This window comes from Beta vulgaris, chromosome 8 (genome assembly GCF_026745355.1).
Source record: "Beta vulgaris subsp. vulgaris cultivar EL10 chromosome 8, EL10.2, whole genome shotgun sequence".
NCBI classification, from domain to species: Eukaryota; Viridiplantae; Streptophyta; class Magnoliopsida; order Caryophyllales; family Amaranthaceae; genus Beta; species Beta vulgaris.
This window is the reverse complement of record NC_079209.1, coordinates 38204574-38225942: the sequence shown is the minus strand read 5'-3', so window position 1 is coordinate 38225942 and position 21369 is coordinate 38204574. Positions and strand designations below refer to the sequence as shown.

Below are 21369 nucleotides of genomic sequence, written 5' to 3'. Positions count from 1 at the left end.
TTAATTTGCTCACATAGAAGATGATGGAGATTTTGGTGAATTTTTGTGAATTTTCGTGACATGGAACAAGATGGTGGTGACGAGGTGGTTGTGGTGGTGGTTCAGATGGTGGTGGCGGGATGGTTGTGGCGGGATGGTTGTGGCAGTGGTGGTGGTAGTGTTGTTGGCGTGGTGGTTGTGGTGGTGGTTCTGATGGTGGTGGCGGGATGGTTATGGTGGTGGTGTTGGTAGTGATGTTGGCGTGGTGGTTGTGGTGGTGGTGTTGGCGGGGTAGGTGTGGTGGTGGTTCTAATGGTGGTGGTGGGATGGTTGTGATAATGGTGGTGTTGGCAGGGTGGTTGTGGCGGTGGTGTTGGCGAGGTGGTTTGGGTGGTTCTAGTGGTGGCGGTGGCAGGATGGTGGCGGCTGGCGGCAATAGGGTGGTGATTGAAATATTATTAGTTAGTCTAATTACATCCCATTCCCATCTAATTGTATATTAAAAAAAATTGCCTCAGAATCCGCAATTTGAAAAGTGTTGCAATTAATTTGAAACGGGTGTAGTATATATATATATAGGGACGTGTCGACTATACCAATTACCAGCGAGCTCTACTTGGAATTTTTTGAAATGTTTACAACTCCACACGGCAAGTTTTTCTTTAATCAGTTCAAAGCCCGTTTGCTCGGCTCATGGGCCAAGACAACCCGGCTTGTGCCCTGCTCTAACTCATGTTCAAGTACTCGAGTATCGTGTTTAAAGCACGTTTGCTCGGCTCAAAGGCACACGAATGACGAAACAAAGGCTGCCATTTAAGAGCCACAGTTTAAAAGGTGCTCAACTCAACAACACATTCTGGAAGGTTTATTTGGGCGACATGCAGAACACTTCAAGACTTGTACAACATTAACTTCATACTGAAGCACTGAACCCATCTAAATAATTAACTTGGACCATCTTTATTGCCCATATGCTTTTTCAACTTTCTCCGTCCTTCCTCTCTAGGCACTTCTTCCATCAAGTGCTTAACTCTCAATTCTCAAATCCTTCATCAATTCGTCCTAAAACTTTGCTGCATGCATGTTGGTGTAACTCTTCTCCACAATTGACTCTTTTGTCTTACTATACAAATACAATGCATGTCCCAAATCAATTGTTCAACTAATAAGAAACTTGTTACTTGAGAATAGTAGATCAGGAACAACCTCAGGTACTCATTTTTCTTCCTTTTTTTGATTGATATTGTCGTTTAATTTATTTTATGGGTTTTGATTCATTAAAAAGAAAAACAATCTGGATGAACGTTTAAACAGCTTACATAAGTTGACTACAAGATGTAAAAGATTACTAGATGACTTTTTCTTGATATATGGGTTCAACAACGTACAGGTGGGTCAATGTCATCAGTTCGATATTACCAGATTATGTCAACGAGTCATAATAAACATCTAACTGTTAGTATTTCCGTTTTTTCAGTAAATTATTAAGGGTAAATGGTGTATTGTAATGTAAGGGAAGTTGGTGGCAGCACACATGTAATGCTCTTATTTGTCCAAACAATATTATTTTGGCAATGTTGAAACTTGTATATTTCAAAAATTATATTTAAAAAAAATTAAAAAAAATACCAATATTCATATATTTTTGTTCTCTACAAATAAACACCCATTTTAATATAATTTCATCATATTTTTATTTTACCCTTCTCTAACTATTATTTAGATATGTAAAAAAAAAATACAAACACTATTTGTATAAAATACTATTTGTTTATACACAGATACTATATATTGTGCACACAAACAACATATAGTGTTTGTATATAATCAGATAGTGTTTATTGTAGAGAATAAGAATATGTGAACTTCATGATAAACATATACTTTTTGTGCGTATAACAAATAGTATTTGTATACATAGCATATATTATTTGTGTAAAAACAAATAATGTTTGTGTTGATTTTTCTACCAATCTAAATAATAGTTAGAGAAGGGTAAAATAAAAATGTGATGAAATTATATCAAAATGAATGTCTATTGTAGAGAATATAAATATATGAATATTAGTATTATTTTTATTTTTTTAACACACATTTTTTGAGATATACAAGTTTCAAAATTGCAAAAGTAATATTTTTTCGCAAATAAGAGCATGCGTTGTACACCCACTTGTATGCTGCCACATAATTATTAGATGTTTAGCAAATATCTAACGGTTAAACATTTATCATCCCTCCATTATCAACACCTTGCAAACCAGTTTTATATGACCATATAGATAATGTGGAAAACTATGTCCTTTACAACGCCTTTATTGTACATTGTACTCCCAGAAGTAATTTTTTTTTTAAAGGATCCCAGAAGTACCTATACTTCCTTTTATATACTTCCTCCGTTTCTTTTTACTTGCAACGGTTTGACTTTTACACTACTATTCACTAACTCTACTTAGTTTATGTTTGGTGATTTATAGTTAAGAAAAAACATATGCATGTGGGATCTTGTTAGATTCGTCTGAAAGTATATTTTCCGAATATATACTTTTTATAATTTTTATTTATCGGTAAGTAAACTTATTGATGGTTTAAATTATACATTGGCAAGCGTGAAAGTCAATCTGTTGCAAGTAAAAAGAAATAGAGGAAGTATAGTTTTGCATATTTGCTATTTACACATCTTGTGTATCGTTCATTTGACCATAAATGCATAATACTCCATTGTTTCCTAAAGATCTTCCTTGTTACTGTTTCTACAGATACCAAGGAGGATCCATATGTGTGGGGTGTGGGGTGGGTAAAGTAGGAGAGAGAAATGGGTTAAGATAAATAAACAAATAAAAAGGGATTAAAGTAGGAGAGAGAACGGGAGTAAAATTGAATTAATAATGTAATGGCGGACAATATGAAAAGGACATGAGAGGGTAAAAAGGTGAAAAAAATTCCAAATAAGGAATAAAGTAAAAGAGGGAAGATCTTTTGGAAACGTACTTAAACAGAAAGAGGAAAGAACTTTAGGAAACGGATGGAGTATGTGACAAATATGTGAAATATTGTGCTTGAAAACACATATTTTTAGGTACTCTTGCAAGTATCTTAGATTTGATGTCCTTTTATCAAAGTGTCGTCGCCTCTTCTTCTCACTAAGGGTGCATTCTTTTCACCTTAATAAATTAAGTTTCAGGTCCCATTAGTTCAGTTCATATATGTTTCAATCAGGTCCAATCAAGGCAATAAGTTTCAATAAGGTCCAATAAGTTTCAATCAGGTGCAATAAGTTTCAATCAGGTCAAGTAAGTTTCAATAAAGTGCAAATAGTCAATGATCAATAAGTTAAAATTAAAACTTTTATTAAAGTACCACTATGATTATTATATAGTATCATATATATAATATTTTGTCTATTATTTTATTATTCATATTACTATTAGCTGATTATGTTATTATTAAAAAAAATTAATTAAAGTACTGTTATATTTATATAGTATTACATTTGCATTATTATCTATTATTTTATTAGTTATATTACTATTTGCATATTATGTTATTATTAAAAAATATTATAATCATGGTCAGATAAGGTTAACAATAATAATCATCATAATTATAATACTTTACATTTCGTCTTTAAATAACTAGAGATAACATGTTTTCGTTATTACTAATAACAATGAAAGATATAAATGTTATTAATTGATTTTCTATTAGTGCTTTATGAAATCAATGCAACACTTTGAGATATAGAGTGATGAAAGTTGTGTAGAGGCAAGCATATAAAATAGTATTTTTTTTTTGTTAAAATATTAATCATAAGAGATAAATAATAATTACTATTTTCTTAAGGATAAATTTTAATGATTATTATGCTATAATAAATTTTGAGGGATAGTATTTATGTTAGAGGTAATATTTATGTTGTTATTCATCAAGTTTTTGTTAAATAAGGTCAAATAACTTCCAGTCAGGTCCAATAAGATATAATAAGTTCTAATCAGGTCTAATAAGTTTCAATTAGGTTTAATAAGTTCAATCAACTCTAATCAAGTCCAATAAATCCACTTCAGTTTAATTTAGTTAAATTCAGTTCAGTTTAGGGTTATTAAGGTGAAGAAAACGCATTCTAAATGTACCAGGACTAGTTATTCGAGATGGACATTTATCACTATAGTTAAAATTAAGTATTAGAGCTTTACAAAACATTAACCAAAAAAGTATTAGTGGTGATTTCAATGTATAGTAGTGTGGGTATCTCTTATCTTGATATATATTTTGGAAATGACAATTTCTGTTATTCTTAATTTTTAGTTAAAGATATAAATAGGGAAATTTTTTAAACAAGTTAGTCTCATCACCAATAAACTTCATGAATGTTTTTTTTTTTTTGTTTTACAGCTAACTGCATCATCAGTAAAACTTAAAGTTACTCCAAAATTCGAAGAGATGAAAGCAAACATAGTAATAACAATCATGCTAATGTTGCTGTTAATTGCCCAAGCAATCACAGAAGCGAGAACTATTCCAGAGCAAAAATCATCTAAAGAAAGCAAAAAAGAACTAGAAACTGAGAAGAAAAAAAGAAGCAATATTCGGAGGAAAAGAAGTGGAAGAGGAAAAAGTCGAGGTAGTTCAAGAAGAGGCCTCAATTGTGACCCTTTATATGACTACTTGTTTGGTATTTGTGGGCAATGGCCTTTTCTTACTTCCCCTTCCCCTAATAACCCTTTTCTCCTAACAACATCACCACCCCTATCACCACCACTTTCACCACCGTTTTCACCACCTCCTCCCCCTTTCATCTTGCCTCCTCCAACGCCTCCCGCTCAACTTCTCTTCCCACCACCACCACTATTATTGCCGCCACCGCCACCAGTAATACCTCCACCATCACCAATACCAATACCACTACCGCCCCCCCTCTTACCGCCACCATCTCCACCACTACCACCACCGGTCCCACTCTCACCTCCACCATCTCCACCACTACCACCACCGGTCCCACTCTTACCTCCACCATTATCGCCACTGCCATTATCTCCACCACCATTACCTATCCCACCACCGCCGCTGGTTCTCACCCCTCCGCCACTCGAACTTTCACCACCTCCACCGTTAGTCTCATCACCGCCACCAGTGTTTGTATTTCCACCATTCCCACCATCAGTGTTCCCTTATCCACCCCCTTCGTCTCCACCACCAGTATTTGAGCTTCCACCATCAACACCACCAGCTACTTCTCCGCCATTGCCACCGTCTTCAGTCCCATCTTCTCCGATAGTCTTCGTATTCCCTCCATGGACACCACTCCAAACTCCGCCACCATCGCCACTTCTCGGAGGCTTTATCCAACCACCAGTAACATGGTTACCATGGCCACCATTTCCATGGGAAGCACCTCCGTCTGGAGGCATTATTGATAATACGCCACCATTGGGAGATACTAACCCCCCACCAGTATCATATTCATGGCCATGGGAAGCACCTCCTACAGACAGTAGTACATCGCCGCCGTTCGGTGGTATTGATCTACCTCCAATAACATGGCCATGGCTAACACCTCCTAGTGGTGGTAGTCATGATGATTTCGATATGCCTCGACCATTCTTTGATCCATGGCTTTCTCCACCGTCCTCATCACACGATGACGATTTTCCGCCGTTTTGGATGGCTCCTAGTGAACCAGACCAGCTTTTTTCACCTCCTCTTGTTAGTCTTGTACCAGTACCACCCTAATCATGCATCCTCTCATCCTCATTTTCATTGTAATTTTCTGAGGATCGGACCATGAGTTTAATTAAGTAAATAAGTGGCTGTCTCTTTGTATATGTGGTATCACTATAACATCAGTTGTAGACTGTTGAAAGGTTGATGGAGCAAGCAAATGGAGACAGATGGAGTACATAATAAAATGTAACATGAAAGGTTAACTGATGAAGTTATGATCATCCTAAACTAGAGAAATATATCTTTGCTCGGAGTTTGAGTGGTGAAGTTAGCGAAGTATAATTTTTAATTAACTTTTGGTTTGTTTTCTTATGAAAATAACTAGATTTTAATTGCTAAAATAATTAATCTATCCATTAAATATATAATGTTAAGACTTTTTTTTATTCTACACGATTTTAAAAGTATATTTCTAATCATTGATATCTCTAATTAAAAATTACTAAAAATTCTAAAAAGGTGATATTTCGTATACAATAAACGAAATCAATTATCAATTCTTCTTTTTTGTTTGGTACGACCCCTCATCAATGTGTATTACTAGTCTTATATGCACGTTGTGTGTGCGGTGATATTTTTGACTTAGTGATCATCGTTATTAAAATTCAGATCCGGATCTTACGATCCTACGATTCTAAGATCCAAAAGGATCTCAACGATCCTGATCCTAAGTAGGATATTAATTTTGTAGGATCTCTCGATCCTACCCAACCACAAAAAATCACATGGTACGATCTTAATACGATCCTACGACTCTACGATCCGATCCTATCGTAACAAAATCCTAAAGTAATTTCACATATTATATTTATTTTGTTAGATTTTGGTTGCATGTTACTTCAATCTTATACTATTGACAAATTATCATCATTTGTTAGTGAAATAAGTCATTATTAATTTCTATAAATTTTTAACATGAGTTTCTCACCATATTCTAACACAATTAACTCTATTTTAGGGAATTGTACGATCGTACGATCCTACGATCCGATCCCACCGATTCGATCCTATCAACTCTTACGATCCAAAGTAGGATTCCGATCCTGATAACATTGTTAGTGATGTTATTCAGTCATAAAATAACACAAAATTTGTTGGGTGATTATAATTTCAATTAAATCATTATCATAGACACGTATGATTTCACCCACTTTAAGTGTGCTTCTAAGAATGATACTTTTACTTTCGATTTTAAAATTTGCATTGATTTGTATTATTTTGCCCGAAATTGCACTGACATAATATTTTTTGTAAAATTTTAGGTGTCTTTCTCTTTGAATTAATTATGTACATTTTTTTGTATTGACGATTATTTTATAATCAAAAGTGCGACTTTTTAATTGTGATTTCGCATTGTCTTTTAAAGGCTCATTCTTTTGAATTTTTTATTACTTATGTAGTTATGTTTATCTAGCACACTACTGTTTTTCTAAATTTAGTAGGGAAGCATGTATTGTATACCAATATAAACAAATTACATACTTCATTGAAGATATATAACGTACCCACAAATCGTAAAAGTTGTGATGTTCCAACCCTGTTGTGTTTTTTTTTTTTCTTAAGTATTTGTAGTTGAACATGAGATTTTTTTTTCTTTTTGAGATATAAACATTGTTTATATTTTAGTTATTCAATGCATTACTCTGTATTTTGTAAATTGTGTATGGTTTCGTACATAGTAACTTTTCATTTTCAAATTCTTTGTCAAATATGATATTCAATATGCGCTAATTGTTCTTGAACTTTGAATTATTTGTTGATATTCAAGGTTTTTGAGTCGATTGAGGAAGGTTTTTGAGTTGATTGAGAATATATTTTGGAATGTTTTATAGATAATTATTATGTATGGTGTTATTATCTCTTATTATTGGGGAGGGGGAAAGGTTGTAATTTAATAGGGGGACACCATTGCTCCCCCCCCCCCTTCACTTACATAATAGTGATCGTCATTACTTGATGGTAATAGAATCTCCCAATTTGTTATCCTTTCCTCTCCCTTAAGTAATTGTTACCATTCGTTTCCATCATTTGTCTTGAACCAAAGACTCAATAAAAATAACCAAGTTTGTTTTCATTCCCCATCTCTATCCATCCATTCTCTTTTCATTTTATGTCTTGAACCCAACGATCCGTGAGATCATTATTAGAAATTATTATCTGGATATTTTTCCAGCCATATGATAGTGAAAAGTTGTTGCCAAAATTTTAAAATGCTGACATCGTAAAAATAAGATGGGTCATTATTTTGAAACGGATGGATGGAGTGCTTTTTAAGGACCAAAATCTAATGATTCACTATCTTGATCGAATTTCGATCGGAGATCTGGTTGATGGAATGAAATTAAACAACTATTTTTCTTGAATATTTTCTTCTCTCATAATGGTCTTTTTTATAAAAAAAAAAAAAAATTTCCTCAATTGCCGAATTATTTAAATGCTTAACAAAGACATTAATATTTATTTCATTACAAATTAGGTTGCATGTTACAATAAAAATGTTGTCTGGTTAATACTTTCAGAGAATCCGGTAGAAATTGTCCTCGCCGCTATATATAACAAATTGTTAGACTATCTCGCTTAAAAGATTGTGTGATTCAATGATACGAAAGTTTCCCCATTGCTATATCAAATTACTGATTTTAGCTTTGATGAAGTAAACATTTTGATTCAATATATTATATACTAGTACTTGTTTGTTTTTTATTTCTTTTGTAGATGTCTTACGGTTTTATCAATCAATTAATTAAACGGTTTTTTCATTAAATACTTCTGACAATTTTTTTTATTCACCAAATACCCAATGTTTTCCAAAATCCATCAAATACCCCCAAGATTCCAAACCTTTTGGCTAACCTAATTAAACCCTCTAAGTCTAATAAACTCATCTAATCCTAACCCTAATCCCTACCCCTAATACCCTAACCTAGCCCACCCAACCACCACCACCAGACCCCCACTACTCCCACCCCCACAACCCCCCTCCCCCAACCCGCAGGCTGTACCCTCCCTCGATATCCCTCGCAGCCCACCCCTCTCCCTCCCTCGCAGGGCCCATCCCCTCGAGCTCCCCCGCAACCCCCACCCATATATAAAGATTGATTGAGGAAGGTTTTAAGTTGATTGAGAATTTTTTTCTCAAACATGATGTTCAATATGTTTTGATTGTTCTTGAACTTTGAACTTGTTGATATTCGTTGATTAAGGAAGGTTTTGAGTTGATTGAGAATTTATTTTCGATTATTTTATATCTGATTATGGTGTTATTATCTCATATTATTGAGGGTCGAGTTGTAATTTACACTAGTGGAAAAAGCCTTATATGTCACTTAGTATCTGGTGCGGTTTTTATAAAACCGCATCCGAAAATCAACAAAAAAAATGAGAAGCAAATTTGGCAAACAAAATCTGATGCGGTCCTTAAAAAACTGCATCAGATTTTAAATCTGATGCTGTTTTTAAAAATCTGATGCAGTTGTTAGGACCGATGCAGTTGTTAGGACCGATGCGGTTGTTAGGACCGCATCATATTTTTTTTATTTTTTCTAAAATTAAAAATGAAACTCCAGCCCAATTCACCCAAATCCAGTCTGTTTTCCTTATAATCCCAAACTCTAAAAATGCCTCCACTCTCTCTCTCATCAGCGCCTACCCCCTAACCCTAAAACGCCTCTTCACTCACATCTCCACTCTCTAACGCTAACACCCCTCTCTCTCTCTCTCCAGTGTAGTCAGGGCCTCTCCACTCTCTAACCCTAAAACGCCTCCCTCTCTCTCTCATCAGCGCCTACCCCCTTCTCATCAACTCCCTCATAAAAAATTCGTCAACTTCTTTGAATCAAACATTGAATGAAATCGATTCTTTTTAGATATCAAAATTGAAATCGACCATCGTTTTCATCATCCAATGCATCAAAAATTCGTAAATTTGATCTCCGTCGCTCGTCTCCATCACTCGTCCCTCGTCACCACCATCGCTCGTCAAAAAATCGTCACCACCATCGCTCGTCAACACCGTCGTTTTCATCATCAACAACTCATCAAAAATTCAACATCAACTATTTCCAGATCTGAGTTTATTTTTTTTGTTTTGTTATTTTCAGTTTTAGTTTTATTTTTGATTTTTTTAATTTTATTATATAATTTCATTTTTTTTTTGTATTTTATTACTAGATTATGTTTTTTTTGTTGATAGTTTATTTGGTAAATAAGTTGTATAATGTATTTGTCTATATTATTGTATAATGAATTTCTGGGTTGAATAATATTTTGGTTACTTGCTGGATTTTGTGTTAGAAATATGTACTGCATACAAAGCACTGTAACACCCCGATATAATTCTCTCTTTTGAGAAATACCTTTATAATATAAAACTTAGAGAATTACCAAAGCATTATCGACCGTGTGATAACGTATCGACTTATTCAAAATTTTGCAGCGGAAAACATATAACTGAACTTTAACCTTTTATAATAAATAAATAAACAAGTATTTAAAAATTCAACAATCTAAATGAGTCTTATTCAAACCAACTTAATAATGTATATTCCTAATAATACAAAAACATAAAATAAACTAGTTACACATTCTCTCCATTCCAGATTCCCAATGATGCACATCTGCGAACCTGTAATGTCAATGCTTTACTGAATCTGCTCACCAAAATGGATCATCATAGGATTAACAAAGCAAAGCCTTGATCACACACACAAACAAAGCACGTAATCAGCAAAGCTGAGTACTACATACTAAAACGTAAGCATTCCTAACATGATACTAATAAACAACATGCAGGGATACATAATAATATAATCATGTAACATTCTGCAGACAACTTTTACTGAACTAACTCTAAACATCATTTTATTACTCAAATGGAATAATTATTGGAACTGAGTTGTCCTACCACCAATGCCTTCATCAAGAAGATGAAATACAGGAGCTACCACGTATTCCAGAATGACCTGCGATATCGAGGAACTTTTGAAATAAAAGAGGGATGGTGATCAATCCATCTCCTAGAAAAAGCCATAGGCTACCACCATGTACTCCAACTCCCAATGTCCAACTCTAGACATGCACAAGTCTAAAGTCTACAACTATTCTCGTCACACTTTACGTTAATTACCAATTATTACATGTTATGACATACATACAAGCAACACAAAAATAATTATCAAATAGTCACAACTGAACTTCTTTTACCTTAGGATTTAATAAGTGATCACAACTTACAATCCAAGATTATTTTCCTTTAATCCAACCCGTCATATTTGTTGAACCTAGCCAACAATTCAACTTACCTTTACAAAGGCATAATTTATCAACTTACCAAATAAGGCCCACATTCTTCATAAGATAGTGAAAATAATACTTATCAGGGAATACATGAATAACATGATTCAATCTCTATAACATATATTAATTCCTCATGCGAATTAATAAATAAAATTCCCTTTTTCATGCTTGTATCAAATATTCCATACAATTAGATCACGTGATGCACAAAGCTTAGAGCGATGAGAGGAGATTGTGCTGCCATGGAAAGAGAAAGAACAAAGCTTCAATTTCTTTTTTTTTTTGGCCAAAAACGAAAGGGAGAAGGAGGGTTTCAATAACTAATTAGATCACGTGATGCACGTGTCACAAGTGTACCTGCATTAGCAGGTTGGTTACCGGGAAGAACAACTAGTGCAAACGATCCCCAAAAGTTGAAACTGAACAATGAAAAATGAAAGTTGTGACTGTTTTTATCAAGACGCCAAAAGTTGAAACAGATTAAATCAATTTTTCCTAAAAAAAAAAGCAAAACTTTCAATAAACAAAAGCATGGCTTGATTTTTCAATTCAGTTTATGTTTCTTTGTTCCTTTCGTCTCCCACCACTCTTTCCTTCTGTTTTTTTCCTTGACACTTTACTAACAAAAGTACTCATTTCACTTTTTCTACTATGCTTTAGTATTATTTATTGAAGTTAGATGTTTGGAAACATCTATATTTTAGCCATTTATTATCCCTCTAAGGTAAACACTTAATTTATCACTTAGAAAAATCAGGAGGAGTTGGCACCTACTAAAAGTATTTTTTTTTTTTTTTTTGAGGGGACCTATTAAAAGTATTGACATACAAAGAAACTAAGAATTGACAAGATGTTCTACATCAAGTAATATTTTAACATAGAAATGGAGTAGTATTTAGCACATTGAAATAAATTAAGTTTTAATAACTTTTAATAACTTTTTTAAGATAATTAGATGAAGAGCAAGAGGAAGCACCGAAGCAACTCCCACAGGCCACAACGCCTCTACCGGCAACAACTTCTACATTCAAATATTCAATGTATGGAGACTGGAGTGATAATTGTTGGATGTACACCATCCTATCCTATCCTATCTTCCATGAAACTAACTCCTCACCTACAAGGGCACACATTTCAAGGCCTTCATTGTGTGCCAGTGTATTTGATTCAATCTCCCAGACATGGTTGGCGTTCTATCCACAACAACAAGAGAATTAATTTCGTTCTAGAGTAGAATCTTAATATGACTTTGCCACTGCGACCGAAAAACCACACCTACTGAATGTCCCACTTCAGTCTTCAGCTACATGATTCTAATCCATTCTCATTTAAGCTGGTGATAATTAATAAACACCGTAAAGCAAAAACAATAATTGGGAAAAATAACGCATAAAAAGAAATTTTGGGACTTCCTATTTGTAATATATAGAGCAGCAGCAGCCGAACAGGGAACAAGAAAAAAAAAAACCTGGTACAAACCAAAATGAAAGGAAATGTAGTGATGATAATAGTTCTAGCATTACTTTTGATAACCCAAACATTTACAGAGGCTAGAACAAATACAAAAACTAGACAAAACAGAGTTACAAAGAAGAGACCACCAAGTGGTAAAACTAAGAGTGGAGGTATCACTAATCATCATGGATCAAGGAGAAAGAAGAAGGGCAGTAAGACCAACAGAGAATCTAAGTGTGATCCGTTTTACCAGTTTATCTTTGGAAGCTGTGGGCAATGGCCGTTTGATCGATCTTCGCCTAGTAACCCATTTATGCCTAGACCAAGGCCTTCACCGCCACTATCACCGCCTTTGATGCCCTTTACACCACCTTTGATGCCCATTACACCGCCTTTGGCGCCCATTACACCGCCTTTGGCGCCCATTACACCATCTCCGCCTATGATGCCACCTTTCATACCATCTGCACCACCTCCAATTGTGACCCCTCCTTCCCCAATTGTGTTACCACCACCACCTTTAGTTCCTTCTCCACCACCACCCCTAATACCTCCACTTGCACCTCTATTGCCACCGCCCTCACCGTTGGTACCTTCTACACCACCACCTCTATTGTCGCCACCACTATCACCTCCTATAGCAATCCCATCACCACCACCACCAGTCCTACCATTTTCACCACCGCCACCGGACGTCCCAGTATTACCACCACCACCACCACCAATAGTTCCACCACTATTTGCGTCACCACCACCACCAATAGTTCCACCACTATTTGCGTCACCACCACCACCAGACATCCCAATATTTGCGCCACCGCCACCAATACTTCCACCACTATTTCCACCACCAACAATATTCAATCCACCGCCACCAATCCTTCTACCACCACCACCTGCACCAATAATACCATCTGCATCACCACCACCAACACCAATAATCCCGTTATCACCTCCACCTTCACCAACACTACCATTTCCATCACCACCTCCAACACCAATCCCTCTATCACCTCCACCTGTACCAGCACTACCATTTGCATCACCACCAGCAACACCAATCCCTTTTTCACCTCCACCTGCACCAACACTACCATTTGTATCCCCACCACCAACACCAATCCCTTTATCACCTCCACCTTCACCAATACTACCATTCATATCACCGCCACCTGCACCAACACTACCATTTACTACACCTCCACCAGCACCAACATTACCATTTCCTACACCTCCACCAGCACCAACATTACCATTTGCTACACCTCCACCAGCACCAACATTACCATTTACTACACCTCCACCAGCACCAACACTACCATTTATGTCACCTCCATCAGCACCAATACTACCATTAACTTCCCCACCTCCAGCACCAACACTACCTATCGTATCGCCGCCACCAGCACCTATCCAACCATTTTCATCACCACCACCAGCACCAATCTTACCATTTTTCTCACCACCAATAGCACCTATACTACCTTCTCCATCACCACCACCTACACCAATACTACATCGGTAATTTCACGGAAGACTGTGAACAAGTGGTAACACTTCTCATCCTTCCTTCACCATCTGAAATTATTTTGTTATACTTTGTCACCAAAATAATCATCCATTCATAAAAGAAAAGACAAACAAATAACCATTACCAACGAATGGTCGTTGTTATACTCCTCTCTTGGTCATACCTTTTTTTTTTCTTTCTTCTATATTTTCTATTTAATCTCATGTACTGTATTCTAATGATGCAACGACTATTTCAGTAAGGAGCTCCTTCAGTTTTCGATATATATATATATGTTAGATTTATTTTCAAAAGTCTTGCAATGTTGTATCTTACGGGAAATTACTGTTGTGTTCCATAAGTTGTTTATCAATGATTCAATGTGAATACGTGGTACTGGTAGACAACTAGACACACTTAAGCTACTAAAGATGTAAACGTCTATAATGAGATAAAGGCTATGCGTTCAAGAATGAATATTTTTGGTTGAAAATTTATTATTTAAAAATGGAAAGCTTTTATGTCATGAACCATTTGTTATACAGAAAAAAAATTAACACCATAGTTTAAAATTATTTCACTGTTAAAGATGAGAGAGAAAGTAAGAGAGAGATTCGAAAGAGAAGGAAAAAAAAATGGAAAGCCCCAATTCCCTTGAAAGTGAACCCTAGAAACACGATAAAATCTAAAATCTCGAAGTATTTGTTCGATTCTTCCCTAATTCAGTTTGCTAATAAAGTGTCAATCTCCTTTCTGTCCTTTGTAAGGAGTTCAAGTGTTAGTTTCTTCCTAATTAGGAGTTTCTCGTCGCATTTGAAAGTTGAAGGTGAGAAGTTGATTGTGAGTAATGATTTCCCCAAATTCATAGGCAATAGAGTGTTTTCTCAATTAAAGTTACAATTTTGGTTCATCGGTGCTTTAATCCAGCCTGGGTTAAGTTCTGCCAGATTAATTAATCCTACTTTGTTAGGGTTAATTTGTATTTTTCCCCCTTTTTCTTGGGTTTCAGTTCTTGATGGGACTTTCCAATGAGGGATGTTCTAGGAGTGCATTTAATGCTTTTCTTCTAAAATTGGTTAGGAGTGGGAGTGTTATGCGAGGTTTCTTGGTGTTTTTTGTGAGAGAGGGCTTGTCCTTCATCTTGCTAGTAATTGGCGTGCTAAGCTCTTATCAAGCATCTTGGCAAAAGTCAGCCTTAGTGGTTGGGTTCTTCTTTTTTATCAAGATTCTTTTTTGTGACTTTCCATGGTATGAGTGAAGGATTCAAGCTTTGTGATTTGACCCTGCTCTTGCAAGGGAGATTATTATCTCCTACTTTATGGTGGTGGGTAAAAGATTATGATGTAGACAATGGGTCTTCAAATCCCTCTGGATTGTTATTATGGTGCTTCTCATTATGGTGCTTCAGATACTTTGATATAGACAATGGTTTTTAAAAATCAAATACTAGCTGCTGTATTGTTCAAGTTCAACAGGACCTCAATGTTTTTTTGGTGAAAAGGGTTATTTTTTTTTATTTTTTTTTGGTGGAAAGGGTAGGACCTCAATGTTGTAAGTGTGGTTTTATGCCGTCTTTCAGAAATATTTCTCAATAGAAGAGTTCACTACAGACATTGGTGAGATTTTAATCTCTCTTTCTTCGATTATGATTTCTGATATCATGTGTCTAAGTATAAGAGTTTATCTTTTTTGTGCCATATGTACAAATTTGGCAGTTATAATAGAATTACTGGTTTGCTAAATGACGCCCTAAAATTTCTTGGTAACACCCTGTATTTGTATAAAATACTATATTTTTGTATTTTTTTTTTTTCATTTTCTCCTCTTTTCTCACTTCCCCTTCTTCTTCCACACCACCATCACCTTCATGCCCCCTCCACCACCACCAACACTACCACCTCTCATAATGTTTATTTTTTTAAAAAAAGAGGGAAAAAAAACCAAACAAGTTTACAAAGCTCACCACCGCACCTCTACCGCCGCACCACCGCTGCCGCATTTCCGCCGCCACACCACTGCACCACCACCGACACAGCACCGCCGCCGTAGCCCCACACCCTCCTCTCCTCTGGTTTATTTCTTTTCTGAATTTTTTTTTTAAGAAAATAGGTAGGTGTCCACCATGGACACCCCACCACCGGTGGAGGCGTCCATGGCAGGAGCTCTACCACATGGTGAGGCGCCTGCCATGGACGCCTCCACCGGTGGTGGGGCGTCCATTGTGGACGCCTACCTATTTTTTTAAAAAAAATCAGAGAAAAAATGGGGCACCCACCAAGGACGCCCCACCACCGGTGGAGGCGTCCTTGGCAAGCGCCCCCCTTTTTTTAAAAAAAAAATTTTTAAATGAAGAAAAAATAGAGGAGAGAAGAACACAGAATTCTCTTGATAAATCCTGATTCCTGACAAAGGAAGTATAAGGCCTTGTGAGAAACTTGAATTCTATGGAGTATTTTTCATGCTTGAAATGGAAATTATGGCTGCCATTGTTGAGAGGGTTTCACCAATTGGATAACAATATGGTAGCAAGTTTCTGAAGCTAGGGGATAGAAACTGGTTTTGGGTCCTTGATGCGGCAGCGGTGGTGCGGCGATTTTGAGTCACCCCCATTAAATTGGTTGTAAACTGGCTCTGAAGCTAGAGGATAGAAACTGATTTTGAGTCAAAGGGGAGGAGAGAGAAAAGAAATATTAGGGTATAAATATGGTATAAAAATACCGTATTTAGGGCGTTAGTAGGAAAATTTAGGGCGTCGCTTAGCAAAGTCCTAGAATTACGATTTCTTCAACATTACATTATAATTGAATACACTTGGCTTCTTTCATGTGTTGTGAGTCCATTACTTTGGAAGTAGTTCTATTTATGTTCTATATACAATATTGTTCTAGTTATTAATTATAGTCATAATAAGCTGGTAATCTATGATTTTGAAGTGGCTATTCCTTTTTTGTCCAACATAGCAAAATCCAAGCTAGACTACAGAAGTTATTGGATTGGATTTTGTTGGTTGTCTTGCAAGGTTTCTCTTTTTAATAAAAACTCTTATCTAGGCTACTGAAGCTATTGGCTTGGAGAATTTTTTAACCAAGTCTTCTCTTATTATTGCCATTTTTTGGTTGTATTGTGCCTACACAAGGCTTCGGAGATAGTATCTATTATAATGCGGAGGTTGTTGAATTTGCTGAATTGCATCTGCTTAAGAAAGTACCTTCTACTAAAAACCCCTATTGTGATGTATAGCTATGTAAAATTAAAGGCTGGTACTCTTTCTATTATGCTACTGGTCGTTTCCAATGTCATGTTTAAAGGGTGGCGGTGTCCTATTATATATCCTTGTCTCAGTAGTACAAAAGGAATTTTAAAGCATTATGTCATGTTTTGCTATGTATGGTTGGGGAGGTTTGATTTCTCTCCCTATGCAAATAAGGTGTTTCGATGCCTTATCATAATCTTTGTTGAATATTGGATATCATCATATTATTATTATATCTGTTTTTTAGTATGTAAGAGCAAGGTCAAGGATGCTCAATCATTTGAGTGCTCTGCATATTATGTGAGCAACAAGGTATCTAGTAAGCTCCGTATATTGCTGGTTTGTTTCTTCATTGTAATATTTAGTATTCATCTAATTCAAGTTAAGAAAGAATTATTCAAAAGATGGGGGGTCTCATCCCTCGAGTTCGAGTATATTGAGGGGCAAGACTTAGCTCAGTCTTGCTTCCTTTCTGCATATATTTTATGAATTTTAGTTTTTGGAATATTAGAGGATGTAGAAGGCATCTTGCTATGGAATAGGTCAAAAACTTTTGTATTCACAATAAGATTCATATAGTGATTTTGTGTGAAACTAAGGTGCACTCACCTCCCGTTGAGGGGAGTAGTAGGCATTGTGGGTTTCATCATTTCGACTTCCTCCCATCCTTTGATATGGATGGGGGATTTGGTTAATGTTGAAAGACAATGCCAGTAATCCTTATAATTTATCAGTCATTCATAAATCTGATAGATTTATGGCATCTAACACAACTTATTGGTTTGAAGTTCCTGATTTCCCTTTTGCTGTAATCATTCACAAGGATGCTTTAGGGTGGCCCAATTCTTGGGATCCCCCTAGTTGTTTCTTTCCTTTTTTCTTAAAAAAAAAAAAAAACCATTTGTTATTCTTGATTGGGTCTTGTTAGAAATAGCTTTTGCATTTCTAATTGAATATAATCATATAACATAGGAGTGAAATGCTAGCAACATTCTTGTTATATTGATGAAACTAATTTTTAATCCATGTAAACATGTAGAGGAGATTTAAGTAGACATGATTTGAATGGGTTTAGGATCGTCTCGGTTGTACTTCTGATTAATTATATAGCGAAAGGGGGACTGTCCGGTAGGTAATTAATCTTGTTAAAAGATAATTTAAAACTTTGAAAATAAAAGTATTGAAATTTATTTTGATTTCAAAAAAATCGTTTATTATTATCTGATTTATAAGTAAATGAAATCTGTTTTGAAAATTTGAACAGATGTTTTGAGAATTCGAACAGATGTTGAAAACAATCAAAAAGAAACACAGATATGAATGATAACTTACTTTGATTGAACTTGAATGAACTTTACACAAGGATTGAGTAACAACTAATTTTGAGCGTGATGCTTTTGTATTTGATTCTTAATATTTGCTCTCTATTTTGTACTGAAGAAAACCCACTTGATTTTCTACAAGGATACAAATAGCTATTTATAGTACATGACTTTTGGTTGTTTGTGAAATATAGGTGATAATTATTGCCGCTTGTAATCAGAAGCAGTTTTTCATTTGAGTTCCTCTGATAACTTGAGCTTTGTATCTTTTCCTTTTCTGATAACTTTGATCTTTGGATTTTTGCTTAAATGGATTCTTGGCTTCATATGACTTCATGTGGAGTATTATGTTTTTCATGCTCGTGGATACCTTTGCATATTTGGACAATAGTTCATTTGTCTTCTTGTAGGAATTGTGATATTGTCTTTTTGTGCCTTTGGGTGATGAATTTACAATTCATCAGATAGTCAGGTGGTATACCGGATATTTGATGAGTTATCATAGGGATACCTACATTGAAAATGTTAGTAAAATATGTCCCTTATTTTTGCCTAAGTGATATTCAATTAGCGGGATCTTTTTATTTTTAATGCCCTAACTTTTGCCAGGAAGATCCTGCGGGCTTATTTTATTTTAAAGTGGTATGCCTCAGTCGTATAAGCACCAAATTAAATCACTACTAACACTGATAAGGTAGTTAGGGAAGTAGAGTTCGTATCCACAGCGAAAAAGGGACTTTCTAATGTGTGTTAATGGGGAAGAACACTTAAAGGTTTAACTGTTTGAAGTAACAAGATGGGGATTTTAGGATTCAATTAAGACTAAAGTAATTAAACTAAATAAAAGCAAATAATCAAAGAAGAAAATCAGATGTTAACAAATCTTGGTCAATTTAATATTCACTAATGAATTATAAGTTGATCATAGAAATCACTTCAATAAAACACTCTTGAATACTTTATTGTGGACAAGAGATTCCCTATTTCTCAAGTAGTAGTTATTAAGAATGAAAAGTATTCACCAATAACCCTAACTATTAAACAATTCGAGAACGCACTCAAATTCAATTTAATAATCGCATTAAGAATAATGAAATCAATAAAGAATGATAATTTTAACACAAGCGGTTGCAATCAATCAATATAAATATTCCTTCTTTCAATTATTAATCAAGGAAGGCGAGAATTAATAATCAAAAGTTGCCACTTTGACAAGAAAGATTGAACAATCGGATTCAATAATCAAATCTAGCACTCAATCAATATAAATTACAACTAGCTGATCAATCTAGAAATAATAAATATCGATCATATAACATAAGCAAAGGAATAATTATTATTTAAGAGAGAATAAGAGTAGAGAAATCTCACAACTAAATTAATCCAAAAGCTTCAATCAATTGATCCAAGAAGAAGAAAGTTTAGTTCTCCATGAAAGTTTTGAGACAACTTCCAAAAGTATGATGAGGAAAAACCTCTGAATAATAAAATAGAAGATACCCTAGAAGCTAAATACAAGTCTTTTTATAATTCTACCAAAAGAAAAACATATTTTAGGCAAGTAGGGAAAGATAAAGGGGCCCACACTTGATGAACTCGATTAGATCCGCGACCAGATGCTCCAGATCTGCGGCCAGCTGCTCTCCATCGATGCTGCTTCTTTAGCTACTGCTTCAGCCGCGGCTCGCTGCTCCTTAGCCGCGGCCAGCTGCTACCAATCTCTCACTTATGCCAGGGCCGCACCCTGCTGCTATAGAGCCGCGGCCAGCTGTCCATCTGTTATATTTCACTGCTGAGCTCAATTCTTCATCCCGCAACCTCAAACTTCACACTTCTTTCGAAACCAACACCAATCCAAACATGGAGCCATCAATATGAGATGAATAATAACTCATGAATCAACCATGCTCCATAAAATTCCTTAATAATCCTCAATTACAACAATGAACTGCAAATAAGAAATACTAACAAGAAGAGATAAAAATCAAGCAAAACCGCCATTAAAGCCTAACAAAACTTCATATTTATGTACTATAAAATAGCACATATCAAATTCCCCCCTACTTAAATCCTAACTCGTCCTCGAGAGAGTTCAAACAGAAGCGAACCACAGTGACGCACACACAAAACTCTTCACCCCTTGGCCATCCTCCTAAAAATACCTCCTCTAGCTAAGTTTCATGCCGACATGATCTCAACGCAGCAAAACTAAACTACCATCCAAATTACCAGCAACACTACTCAAATCAATACCATGCTCCAGATGCAAGCAATTAAGGCACTGAAGTAAGCCCGAAACATCGAAACAAGTTACTCTAGCAAACCAAACCTGCAAATATAGCATAGACCAACAAAAACCAACCACAAACCATACCTAAACACCACTCCCAACCTCCACATAACACCAAGCTAGAATCATACCCGATACATCCTATATCGCCTCCAACCTTATGTCACCAACTCCGGCAAATGAGTTTAAATTCTCAGAATTTCTCTCTTTTTCTCTCATTTTGCCTAGGAGCCCTTACGGGTTTTCATCCTAGCCTCTCTTTTTTTTTAAAAAAACTCACCACCTCACCCCTCATATATCCACATTTTTGCATAGGTTGCCCTTGCGGATTTTCAACCTATCCGGGCCCCCATTTTTGCCAAAGCCGCCTTTTCAGGTTTGCGACTTAGTGGGAATCGAATTTTTTTTTCTTCTTTTTTTTTTGTTTTTTTTTCAATCAATAACAAGAAAGAGTATGTACAGAACAATATATATATAATAATAATAATCCCTTCTCCCCTACTTAACAAATACATTGTCCTCAATGTAAGAACAACAACAATGAAAA

At 35.6% G+C, this 21369-nt stretch overlaps 2 protein-coding genes across 2 annotated transcripts; one reads left to right on the top strand and one right to left on the bottom strand.

Moving 5' to 3' along the window:
* The first annotated feature begins 895 nt into the window (after nt 1-895).
* LOC104901417 (leucine-rich repeat extensin-like protein 3) lies at nt 896-5964 on the top strand. The gene is made up of 2 exons (XM_010688990.4): nt 896-1190; nt 4369-5964. Exon 2 carries the CDS (start codon nt 4417-4419, stop codon nt 5704-5706), a length of 1290 nt encoding a protein of 429 aa, XP_010687292.1. The 5' UTR covers nt 896-1190; nt 4369-4416; the 3' UTR covers nt 5707-5964.
* Nucleotides 5965-12693: 6729 nt separating this feature from the next.
* Nucleotides 12694-20962, bottom strand: LOC104901509 (glycine-rich cell wall structural protein). Its single transcript, XM_010689097.4, has 3 exons — nt 20954-20962; nt 20762-20861; nt 12694-13949 (listed from the first exon to the last, which is right to left on the bottom strand). Exons 1-3 carry the CDS (start codon nt 20960-20962, stop codon nt 12694-12696), a joined length of 1365 nt encoding a protein of 454 aa, XP_010687399.2.
* Nucleotides 20963-21369: the final 407 nt, after the last annotated feature.